Source organism: Lissotriton helveticus, chromosome 3_1 (assembly GCF_964261635.1).
Source record: "Lissotriton helveticus chromosome 3_1, aLisHel1.1, whole genome shotgun sequence".
Classification (NCBI taxonomy): domain Eukaryota; kingdom Metazoa; phylum Chordata; class Amphibia; order Caudata; family Salamandridae; genus Lissotriton; species Lissotriton helveticus.
Genome location: NC_136061.1, coordinates 418,400,717 through 418,413,970, shown reverse-complemented (window position 1 = coordinate 418,413,970; position 13,254 = coordinate 418,400,717). Strand labels below are relative to the sequence as shown.

Sequence of the window (13,254 nt, the reverse complement as noted above, 5' to 3'; positions counted from 1 at the left end):
AGCAAGCCTGGCTGAAGACGGCTGAAATGCCAGAAACCGGTCTTAGGAAGCTTGTTTCCGGTCCAGGGAAGGCATGGCTTGGCAGTTCGGGCTGGACTGTTCCCATGAGGCACAGGGTCAGACTGATTTGCATATGGCCATGTCTGAACTGGGGTGGCAGAGTGGGCTAAAGAACGGTGATGGATTAAACCCAGATCTTTTGACTGGGTGTGAGGGTTTGATTGGTTCAGATGCTCCGTCCATCACAACCCCCTTTTGTGCCGCTTAATTAGAAAATGGCCAGCATACAAATTTGACAAATTGAATGATACTCTTGTGCTAAATATCAGATTGTATATAGCCAAAATTAAGGCAGTAACAATACAACTGAAAGGTTAGCATTACATGTTCCAAGAAAACACAGATATTATCTCTATTGAAATGTCCCTTGAATTTGGGTGAATGCTGCAAAAGAATCACAAGCATTTGTAATGCTTTGATAGCTTGCAATCCAATATGTGTGAATCCATAAATATGGAACTGTACCTAGAGACAGAACTGTCAGAGCCGGAACATCATAGAGCATGCTTGCACATTATGAAGTTCTCAATGAACTGTAGCTGATAAAGTTCTGGAAAACCTGAAAACCTTGGATTTTCTAGTAGTTACAGTGGCACAAAGCCTTCTCCTTTTTTATAATGAAGTGCTAAGAGATTCCTTAAGGTGTGTTAGTTGCGTTATATAAATCACCATTAATAAATACATCTTTCAAATTCGTGCATTTCAAAGTGCAGCTTTGGGGACACCAGTTTACAATGGACTGACCCCAAACTACCTGAGATGCATATGGAAGACTCCTGATTGTGTCCATGTGGTTTAGGCATGGCCAGTGGTTCATGTCAGCAACGAGGCATTATCCAAGCTTGACTAAACGTAAGGGGTGAGAAATGTGCACACCCCAAGATATACCTGTTGAATATATTGCTGTATAAGAATAAAGATGAGGTCACAGTTAGTTTTTTAGATTTGTTCCCGCTGCTAGTAAGAAACTGATTTCTAAACAATAAAAAAATTTAAAAGCTGATGCCTTTGATAAGTGGGTTGGACATTTGATACAGTGGGTAGTTTTCAGTGTTTGATCAAACGGTCTAAAGTCTACATTATTACTGTTAAAGATGAGAATACAACTAAGGGTCCTGCGAAAGAGAATGGTAAAGGAATGCCAGCCACTGCTCCACATTTGAGAGTGAACGGACACTCTAAAGGGGATGCTCGGGTCACTTGGTATAGTTACATTCTTTGTTATGGAAATACATATGATTTTAAACTACAATAGGCTTAATTTATTTACATAATGGACACCAAATCCATACTGAAACATGATATGGTTTAATACTGTGATAAACTGGCCCAAGACAAATGCATTACTGAAAAACCTATTTGAAGGAAAAATGCCAAATTAAGTGGAAAACACCCTTACCTTAAATCTCGTTGGAAGAGGACAAAGCAGCACTATCCAAGAGGTCCCATGGGTGGTTTGTAATTCAAGGCTACATCAGCGCCTCACCACAGCCATATCTCAGCACCGGCTTTTCAAGGAAAGCGAAGGAAGACTTTTTACGGTTGAGGATGGGGGTAATACCATCCAAAGTACATCTCCCCCCTTGGAAGCGATTGGACTGTAACCCCAAGTGTAGGCTCTGTGATAACGCAAAGGAGGACGTCCTACACCTGCTGTGTAGCTGTAAAGCTCTAGACAGTGCCCGAAAAACCTACTAACACAGCTTTGGAATCAAAGACGTGTGCGCACTTGCAGACAAGCTCTGCTGATGAGCTTCAAGGGAGAAGATATTCAATTAGCCAGCAGGCTAGTGCGCTTTATGAAAATAGCCAACATGGCCCTAAATCCAGAGGCCACTAACAAAACTTGAACTATTGTGACTTGCTTTCGCATTCTAAGACCATTTTCTTCAGATAACTAAAGTCACTACTGATTGCAAAGGACCTTTTCTATTAATGGACAGCATTGTATTAGCTGCATGGCTTCTTTTCTTTTCTTTTCTCTTTTCTTATTTTTTATTTTTTTATTTTTCCAAAAGTGTTTTTAATTGCTTGCAAAATCATTATATTTATACTACTGCTTCCTTCTTGTTTTACTGAGAAATTGCAAAGATTTTAATTAATCATGCAATAAAGATTATTATTATTATTAACACCCTTACCTGAGAACTTCATGATGCTCACAAACAGGAGTACCAGGTTGTGGGGAATATATTTGCACATTTCACTTGCTAACCAAACATCATGATTTAAGCCAGAAAAGACACATGCCTTTGGGTAGTGACAAGTCAAGTAGCTACCCAAATGCACAAAGCATTCAAATGTTGCTTATCTATAGCCAACGTATTTCTCCTCATCTTAGACAACTCCACTGGCTCCCGGTAACCAAGCGCATCGAATTTAAGGCCCTTACCTTTGCCTTTCGGGCATATCAAGGCAGAGGGCCCAACTACTTGAGAAACAGACTGCGTCCCTATAAACAGAACAGACCCCCTAAGGTCCAATCATAAACGATACCTCACCAACCCCCTGTTTTGCGAAGGCAAGAATGGGAGTGGGGGGATATTTGAGGTGGGTGTAACAACCTACCTGCACAACTACGCACAATGCATTCCGAACAGGAATTTAGAAAGGCCTTGAAGACCTGGCTTTTTAGTCGCTATGACTAGATGTATACATACCCCTACTTTTACTGCTGTCCGTTTAGCGCCGGGACACCCCATTCGGGGTAGCTGCGCGCTTTATAAATATCTTTTATTATTATTATTATGCAGAACGATATGCACAGCTATTCTAATACCCTTGATATGGATTTTAAATCTAGAGTTTCTAGCACTTGATTGATTCTTGTTCACCACACATATGGTTGGGCAGCAATATCATCTTAAAGGAGCATGGAAAAAGCTTGTGCCATATGTTTAAAAGGATGACTGCTGGTCGTATTTTACCTCAGGCTCTTCAGAGGCCAGCTTTGTAGGTCAACTGACAAAATACTAGACCTTCAATGACTAAGTCAATGGAGGAACACACTGATCTATAACAATTTCAGTGGACAGTTCAGTATCACAGAAAGTAGCCACAGAAGCACTGGCCACCTTTGCGTTAGGGTAAGCCTTGGGGGTGGCTGTGTTCCTGCTGACAGCTTTGGGGTTGCATCTCCTCTCTTACCGGACTTCGTCTTTCATTTTTAACACTCGGAGACTCTGGATTTGGAAGTTGCAGAGTGGGAATAAGAGTATGATATCAAAAATTCCTTTTCATGTCACTGGAGATTGAGGAAGTGGTATGGGACGGGTCCCCAGTAGGAGCTCTGTGTGTGATAGTGTACTGAGTGCCATTATTTGATGATTGCTCCTAGCAAATACTCCCATGGACACTCAAAAAGGATGCACAGTACATGGGTAGTCTGCTAATTAAGGCAACTGGTTTTGAAAAGCCTGGATGAAAAGCAATCAACATGTTAGTATACATGTTATAGATGAACTAGAAATTGGAGCCAGTGCATCTCCAGTTCACCAAAACAAATGAGCAACATTAAGACCCATATTCTTTAAACCCTGAGGTAAGTTACCATGAATAACACTGTAACAAATCTGTCTGACAGGATGGAAACTACAATTTTGCTAAGATAAACATCATAATGTGATGGAGTCTACAAACGAAATGCCACTCTAAAGGTATCTTTAGCCCACTCCTAGGTCTTGGTTCTTAGCCACTCTCAACATCCCAGTAGCTGTGCCAAGATATAAAAAAAACAATTTAGCAGTTTGGGTAACTGAGTGGATAAGTAGAGAAGAGTGGTGCCAGGAGCTGGACCGTGCACTTGCTCTGGTTTTGCAGATGCATTGATGAAACACTCCAGATCCTCACATTTGATGGGGGGGGGGAGCCACAGTTAGTAAGGATGGAGAGCCGAGGATAGGCGTGTGCTCTACTAGCTATTAGTGGTTTAGATGGAAAACCTTTCATACTGGTGGATCAGATGAATGCAAACTTACCAAACTGACCACCATCCAAGATCCTTATGGGGAGGATCTGTCCATCTCCAAACAAAACTTGATGCACTTCTCCCTCAAAGTCTTCCGAGTCCTCAACAGTGACAAGTTGGCCCACCATAACCACATTCTGGCTTGTGGCAGGCACATTGTCCGGATTAGAAACAGTGGTTTCATTTTGTGTCACATTGTCTGTGAACTGTAGGTTCTGGGTTTGCTGGATCACGAGTGACTGGCCACCTATGGAATTTAGCACTGGGTCCAATGTGATAGTAGGACTCTCAGGTTCATTGGGGCTTACTGTGATCAGAGCGGTTGTTCCATCAACAGAGGAAAATGCTGGTTGTATCTGCAGTCCCTGCAGAAAAAACAGACAAGTTGTGTATTATTACATATTTTTATGCAAAAACAATACTCACATCAAAACATTTACGAGTTTTCAATTTACATTTGTACAAAAGAATTGCATATTTCATGTGCTGATAACGTCAAGTATTTGCTTCTGTGGTATATTTGGTGGATCTACACCATTAAGGTGAAAATTCAAGTTGGTGACCACCATCCTGACAAATATATTTTGAGTAAAGAGTAAGCGGACTAATTATTTCAAACGGAACCAGTGGCAAATATCTAGCCCAGAGGGAGAAACAAAAAGTCAAAAAAAGGCCACAGACTTTTCTTATTGTCTACTATGACCTGGCAACACCAGGAGGAAGAGTCAATGGGACTTAAGAGAGGATTCATGCAAATGAGGTAAAAGACGAACAAAACAGAAAGAAGAAAAGCTGAAAGCGAGATTGGGAAAGGATGAGCGTGCCATTATGTTACTCAAAGCAACATGGGAGATAAAGAAGGGAGTGTTCCTTGCCAGAGATCTAATACTTCTTAGATTATCTGATGCAGTGAAACCTTTGACAAGTAAAACTGAATTTCGGCTTTTTGGCCTACAAGACGTTTTTTTACTGTTTTCTTTTTTAACAGGTACTTGAGACTATGTCACAAAGTCTTTGCCATGAGTAGAAGAAGATGAGCAGGCTAAATACCAGTGTTTAAAAGCTCTTAAGTTTTGATGGCAGGGATGTGGATAGTTTGAACAGCGCACAAGTACGCAATATCCCTCCTTTTACTTGTATGCCTTACAGAGGAAAGCAATCAATGTACTAAGAATGTGACCCTTGCTATATATATGTTCATACTTTCCAGGAGCCCTTTTTTAGGAAGGTAATCCTGACTTTCATGCTTCAAACTTCCAATGTGCCTACTCACACTAACCTTTGTCTTCATAAAAATTCATTTGGCAAATGTTGGAAGGCACTCTTTTCTATTGCTGGAGAGCTGGTCCATGGAATGCTAATTTCTTACTGATTCCTGAAATTTAGCCTTTTTCCCACCTGTTCTTGTTGTTTTTTGTTTTTTTGTGGAGTCCAACAAAGACTATAGGGGTACCGAGAGAGAGAACCTTTTGAGGCTTGAGATGCTCCGTCTGGTATAAAAATATTCTCAGTGATACTTCTTTATTCCTTGTAGGTTGATTAGAACATTAAATACTTAATAAAAAATAAGCACAACCTTGAGATTGTACATACATGCACTAACTCACAACTGTCTTGCTGCGTTGGAAACTATGAATTCTCACCAATCTCCTGCCAGCTGTTATCAAATCTTAATCCTATACAACACACAATTGCATAAACTCGAAGAGCTTCAATAGTTGTTGTTACTTTTCAGTATATTGCCATCCCTGTACTCTTCCAATGCCCATTATTCAGCCCTGCAAACATTGCTTGATATACCACCTTTTTTTAGTAGGGCACACTTGTGGAGATAATTGGGAAATTTAAGACTTACATCCCCCTAAAGCCCTCTAACTGAGCTTTGCCCTTGGCACCCTCAGAGTAGACCAATCTGTAATTCAGGGGTCCCTAAGAATTTGGAATCCCTCCAACTGTTGACAAAAATCAAGACATCAGGTGAACCTCCAGAGGACAAGGCAAAGCATAATAGTGAAACCAGCTACAGAGGCTGTAAGGCACTGTTGGATATGCATGGGGTGACCCAACACAAAAGGCATAAAAAAGATAAAGTTACCTTGATAATTACTCCCTAACTCCGAGCCGGAACACCACTGGCAACTGTCACATCTATTATATGTTTTTATTGTTAATGCAGTTATAATGGGAGATGTGGGTATGGGGCGGGATGGGGTCAGCTACTGGTTAGGTTGCTCGCTGCGAATTGGGACGAATTAGTGGCACTGCCCAGAGGATGGGGGGAGTTAAGCGTTTCTGTGATTATTGGGTTGTTATACTTTATTGGGGAAGGGTCAGACAGGTGAAAAGGAACTACAACTGATCGAGATACGGTGATATTTTGCACTTTATCTGAAAACATTTTATCTCCAAGGAACCCAAAATATAGTATGGATAAGACACTTAAGGTCTTAACGTGAAGTGTTAGAAGTCTAGCGCAATCCAAACAAGCATTAGAAATGCAATCGGGCTCGGATTTATTTGAGTTTGAGCTAACGGCATTGTAAATGCCAATGTATTGTTGCTATGTGTTATGGAGTGTGTTCATGTGGTGTGTACTGCCAGTGATCTCCTTGTGAGTGTGAGAATATTGCACCGTTACTGCCTGTGATGTCCTTCTTGTGAGTGTGAGAAGCTTGCACCTCTGCTGCCTGTGATGTCGTTCTTGTGAGTGTGAGAAGCTTGCACCGCTGCTGCTTGTGATGTCCTTCTTGTGAGTGGGAGAAGCTTGCACCTCAGCTGCCTGTGGTATCCTTGTGAGTGTAAGAAGCTTGCACAGCTGCTGCCTGTGATGTCCTTCGTGTGAGTGTGAGAAGCTTGCACCGCTGCTGCCTGGGAGTATGAGAAGATTGCATTGTGCATCTCTGTGCTGTGCCTGTTCTTTGTAAGGGACTCTTGCTCTGTTGCTGCTGCTGCCTTGGCACAGTACCTGCTGTGAGTGTGTAAGGGCAGCTTGCACCACTGCTGCTTGTGATGTCGTTCTTGCAAGTGTGAGAAGCTTGCACCTCTGCTGCCTGTCGTCTCCTTGTGAGTGTAAGAAGCTTGCACTGCTGCTGGCTGTGATGTCGTTCTTGTGAGTGTGAGAAGCTTGCACCGCTGCTGCTTGTGATGTCCTTCTTGTGAGTGGGAGAAGCTTGCACCTCAGCTGCCTGTGGTCTCCTTGTGAGTGTAAGAAGCTTGCACAGCTGCTGCCTGTGATTTCCTTCTTGTGAGTGTGAGAAGCTTGCACCGCTGCTGCCTGTGGTCTCCTTGTGAGTGTAAGAAGCTTGCACTGCTGCTGCCTGTGATGTCGTTCTTGTGAGTGTGAGAAGCTTGCACCGCTGCTGTTTGTGATGTCCTTCTTGTGAGTGTGAGAAGCTTGCACCGCTGCTGTTTGTGATGTCCTTCTTGTGAGTGGGAGAAGCTTGCAACTCAGCTGCCTGTGGTCTCCTTGTGAGTGTAAGAAGCTTGCACAGCTGCTGCCTGTGATGTCCTACTCACTACTCTACTCTACTCACTACTCTGCACTCACTACTCACTACTCTACTCACTACTCTACTCACTACTCACTATTACACTCACTTCTCTACTCACTACTCACTACTCTACTCTCTACTCACTACTCTACTCACTACTCTGCACTCACTACTCACCACTCTACTCACTACTCTACTCACTACTCTGCACTCACTACTCTACTCACTACTCTACTCACTACTCTACTCACTACTCACTATTACACTCACTACTCACTACTCTACTCACTACTCTACTCACTACTCAACTCACTACTCACCACTCTACTCACTACTCTACTCACTACTCTACTCACTACTCTACTCACTACTCTACTCACTACTCTACTCACTACTCTGCACTCACTACTCACCACTCTACTCACTACTCTACTCACTACTCACTACTCTGCACTCACTACTCACCACTCTACTCACTACTCTACTCACTACTCACTACTCTGCACTCACTACTCTACTCACTACTCTACTCACTACTCTACTCACTACTCTACACTCACTACTCACTACTCACTACTCTGCACTCACTACTCTGTCTGGGTTAAGGGAGACCCTCGAGGCCCTGGTGTCACTGCACCTGCTGCACCCTCACAGCCACTGGTAGTAAAATACAGGACTGTCTGGGTTAAGGGAGACCCTCGAGGCCCCGGTGTCACTGCACCTGCTGCACCCCTGGACACCCACAGCCACTGGTAGTAAAATACAGCACTGTCGGGGTTAAGGGAGACCCTCGAGGCCCCGGTGTCACTGCACCTGCTGCACCCTCACAGCCACTGGTAGTAAAATACAGCACTGTGTGGATTAAGTGAGACCCTCGAGGCCCCGGTGTCACTGCACCTGCTGCACCCCTGGACTTCCACCGCCACTCGTAGTAAAATACAGCACTGTCTGGGTTAAGGGAGACCCTCGAGGCCCCGGTGTCACTGCACCTGCTGCACCCCTGGACACCCACAGCCACTGGTAGTGATATACAGCACTGTCAGGGTTAAGTGAGGCCCTCGAGGCCCCGGTGTCACTGCACCTGCTGCACCCCTGGACACCCACAGCCACTGGTAGTAAAATACAGCACTGTCAGGGTTAAGGGAGACCCTCGAGGCCCCGGTGTCACTGCACCTGCTGCACCCTCACAGCCACTGGTAGCAAAATACAGCACTGTCAGGGTAAAGTGAGGCCTGCTGCACCCCTGGACTTCCACCGCCACTCGTAGTAAAATACAGCACTGTCTGGGTTAAGGGAGACCCTCGAGGCCCCGGTGTCACTGCACCTGCTGCACCCCTGGACACCCACAGCCACTGGTAGTAAAATACAGCACTGTCAGGGTTAAGTGAGGCCCTCGAGGCCCCGGTGTCACTGCACCTGCTGCACCCCTGGACACCCACAGCCACTGGTAGTAAAATACAGCACTGTCAGGGTTAAGGGAGACCCTCGAGGCCCCGGTGTCACTGCACCTGCTGCACCCTCACAGCCACTGGTAGTAAAATACAGCACTGTCTGGGTTAAGGGAGACCCTCGAGGCCCTGGTGTCACTGCACCTGCTACACCCCCACAGGCACTGGTAGCAAAATACAGCACTGTCAGGGTAAAGTGAGGCCATCGAGGCCCCGGTGTCACTGCACCTGCTGCACCCCTGGACACCCACAGCCACTGCTAGTAAAATACAGCACTGTCAGGGTTAAGGGAGACCCTCAAGGCCCCGGTGTCACCGCACCTGCTGCACCCTCACCGCCACTGGTAGTAAAATACAGCACTGTCTGGGTTAAGGGAGACCCTCGAGGCCCTGGTGTCACTGCACCTGCTGCACCCTCACAGCCACTGGTAGTAAAATACAGCACTGTCTGGGTTAAAGGAGACCCTCGAGGCCCCGGTGTCACTGCACCTGCTGCACCCCTGGACACCCACAGCCACTGCTAGTAAAATACAGCACTGTCAGGGTTAAGGGAGACCATCAAGGCCCCGGTGTCACTGCACCTGCTGCACCCTCACAGCCACTGGTAGTAAAATACAGCACTGTCTGGGTTAAGGGAGACCCTCGAGGCCCTGGTGTCACTGCACCTGCTGCACCCCTGGACTTCCACCGCCACTCGTAGTAAAATACAGCACTGTCTGGGTTAAGGGAGACCCTCGAGGCCCCGGTGTCACTGCACCTGCTGCACCCCTGGACACCCACAGCCACTGGTAGTAAAATACAGCAATGTCAGGGTTAAGTGAGGCCCTCGAGGCCCCGGTGTCACTGCACCTGCTGCACCCCTGGACACCCACAGCCACTGGTAGTAAAATACAGCACTGTCAGGGTTAAGGGAGACCCTCGAGGCCCCGGTGTCACTGCACCTGCTGCACCCTCACAGCCACTGGTAGTAAAGTACAGCACTGTGTGGGTTAAGGGAGACCCTCGAGGCCCTGGTGTCACTGCACCTGCTGCACCCTCACAGCCACTGGTAGCAAAATACAGCACTGTCAGGGTAAAGTGAGGCCATCGAGGCCCCGGTGTCACTGCACCTGCTGCACCCCTGGACACCCACAGCCACTGCTAGTAAAATACAGCACTGTCAGGGTTAAGGGAGACGTCGAGGCCCCGGTGTCACTGCACCTGCTGCACCCTCACAGCCACTGGTAGTAAAATACAGCACTGTCTGGGTTAAGGGAGACCCTCGAGGCCCTGGTGTCACTGCACCTGCTGCACCCTCACAGCCACTGGTAGTAAAATACAGCACTGTCTGGGTTAAAGGAGACCCTCGAGGCCCCGGTGTCACTGCACCTGCTGCACCCCTGGATACCCACAGCCACTGCTAGTAAAATACAGCACTGTCAGGGTTAAGGGAGACCCTCGAGGCCCCGGTGTCACTGCACCTGCTGCACCCTCACAGCCACTGGTAGTAAAATACAGCACTGTCTGGGTTAAGGGAGACCCTCGAGGCCCTGGTGTCACTGCACCTGCTGCACCCTCACAGCCACTGGTAGTAAAATACAGCACTGTCTGGGTTAAAGGAGACCCTCGGGGCCCCGGTGTCACTGCACCTGCTGCACCCCTGGACACCCACAGCCACTCGCTTTTTCACTTTTTTTTTTTTTTTAAGTTTTACACTTTGCTTTGATGCGGACGCTTTCTTACACTGTGGCATGGAGTCATCCTGCTCAGCTCTCGGCCTCGCCACTGCAGGCATATGTTTTCAATTATCTCCGCCGTGATGGCGAGATAATTGAAGATATATGGCCTTCTCCTCTTAAGACAATGCCTTTCAAGTCTGCCCTACACGGAAAGAAAACACAGGAAAAGCACGAACGCCGCCATTCCCAGCAGACTGGTGAACGCGCCCACAACATCTGCATTACATTATCGCGGCACCCTGACAGCTCATAATTGAAATTAATGGACTCCTGTGCGTGTAACCACAGAGAAAATGCCAAGATGACGCACGCTAAATTACAGATAGCCTATCATGTCAAGGCTACTAAAAACACAGCACAGCGAAGACGAATGAACATGCACATGCCATAAAAAAAGCACGTGCACTAAGGAATGTTGCTGTCCGGACCCCTAAAGACACTTTTTTTTTTTCTTTTACTATGGAGCTCCGCCCCACTTCGTGGTGACGTAGGCCCGAGCCCTAAAAACAACAGAGAATATATGTGTACCTTAAAAAAGATATCATACTGCTATTGCCTTCCTCAAGGAAACACATATCTGGGGGGATTGTCTCCTGGCCCAACGAAAAAGGTGGAGAGGGCAACTCTACTCAACATCGTTTTCAGGGTGTGCTAGAGGCACTATAATATGGGAGGCTTCGGGAACTGCATTTTGCCACACTGCACATGTGTCCAGTGTGCACTTCAGGATCAACCGATCCTGAAGGCTGTTATGTAATACTGCCGGAACACTAGATGGACACAACCTCGGTTTAATCTCAGTTTATGCTCTGAACTTAAATCATGCCCAGTTTATTACTGTTGTTATCACGGCAGCAACCCCAAACCTGACTAATGACATTAATAATAATAATAATCCACATTTGTAAAGCGCACAATCACCCGTAAGGGTCTCTAGGCGCTGGGGGCCGTCGGGAAGATTAAGCAAGCTATTGCCCAGAGTCACATGGTGCTGGGCTAACCTGCCGCCGGAGCCGGGGATCGAACCCTGATCCCCAGATTCCAGCGTCAGTCGCCCTGGCCGCGGCGCCACACCTCTCCCACTGCCAGTGACTGCAACTGTGAGTTGCATCCTACCCTGTGAGTTGGACCGAGACCCACCTAGGGCAAACACGAAACCACATATGACCATGTTTACGGACACTATTACAATACCTAGGCCTTAAGGATGTATGGAAGGAAATACATCCTATTACCAGGATATTCTCCTGCTTTACACCGGCAACAGGCACTCATGGTAGACTAGATTACTTTTTTACTACCCCTGCCATTGCTACCCCAGTCACTGAAGCAACATACCTTGCCAGATACCTTTCAGATCACTACCCCCTACTATTGACACTGTGTAAAGGAGTAGACATAGGGAGAGAGATACACCTACCTTTCCCCGCCGATCAGCCCGATCCCGGCAGTGAGAAAAAGAGGGACAGCCAAGAGTTAACTTTTCCGACTCCCTCCGTCCTACAGGAAGTTACATGGTAGAAGTGGAAAACGGACAAATGGGAAACGGGGAAGGGAAGAGAAAGGAAGAGGCGGGACAACAGGCATATAGTCACCAGACTAGTTAAATCCCTGAACCACACGGGCGTTTCTTTAAATACCGTTCTGAGGTCTGTTGTTTTCATGTTACTTTCCGTTTCCCCCTGTAAACAAACATACACCTACAAACTCGAGTGTGGGGTATTTGTATCAAGACTGTGACCGCATTTTGCTGGCATTTTGCCTAAACATTTATCCAGATGCACCTGTGCCTATAGCAGTAGAACATAATTTAGATGTACTTCCCTAAAGGTAGAAACGTTACTCCTGCATGTTTTTGTTTGACTCGAACGCTCATAGCCCGATGCACAATAAAGGGAGCAGAGTCCCATGACCTATATCCTTTTGAACAAGGTATATTCTTTTATTTGCTCAAACAGGGCAGTCTAGGCCTGCCAACTATTCCTTTTTTCGCACTTTGGGTGTGGTGACGGTAACTTGGAGTAGAAACAAATCCGAACAACCCACTGACCGCTCTTTCTTTTTCTTGGAGACCCTCCGGGAAGGCAATCCAGATCCATAACATTGGAAGAAGACGAGCAGAAAGAAGACCGAAGACCTTTTTGTGCAACAACTACTGGACCACTGCAACCATCCTTACACCTAACCTCATCCTGACCACTTTGTCTTTCTACTAGTAAAAATTAACCATTCAACCACCAATCAGGCCTCCGAGTTTCTATTTCCGCCCATCCCTCCGACAAGTGGTGTCAGAAGTGGGATCCGCGGAAATGGAGGCCGCACTTCAGAAAATGGTGGACAATCAAGAGAAATTGGGACGCATTATGGACAAGTTTTTGGCAGTAGCTGAAGAAGACAGGGAGAAACTACATCAAACCCTGACTAGCCATAGCCAAAACCAGGAGAACTCCATTGGGAAACTAGCAGATAACCTCCGCCAACAATGAGGACATACCACCCTCCCTTCGGTAGTGCTACAAAAATATGTCGCCAGAGAAGATCCAGAGTTTTTCTTTTCTAACTTTGAAAGGA

The 13,254-nt window shown here is 46.3% G+C and overlaps 1 protein-coding gene across 3 annotated transcripts in view; it reads right to left on the bottom strand.

Moving 5' to 3' along the window:
* CARF (calcium responsive transcription factor) overlaps nucleotides 1-13,254 on the bottom strand; it is a 434,709-nt gene that overhangs the window by 50,117 nt on the left and 371,338 nt on the right. For all 3 annotated transcript variants that reach the window (XM_078680246.1, XM_078680247.1, XM_078680245.1), the window contains exon 14: nucleotides 4,038-4,392. In XM_078680246.1, coding sequence (XP_078536372.1) covers nucleotides 4,038-4,392 — 355 coding nt within the window. The remainder of the gene's footprint in view (nucleotides 1-4,037; nucleotides 4,393-13,254) is intronic.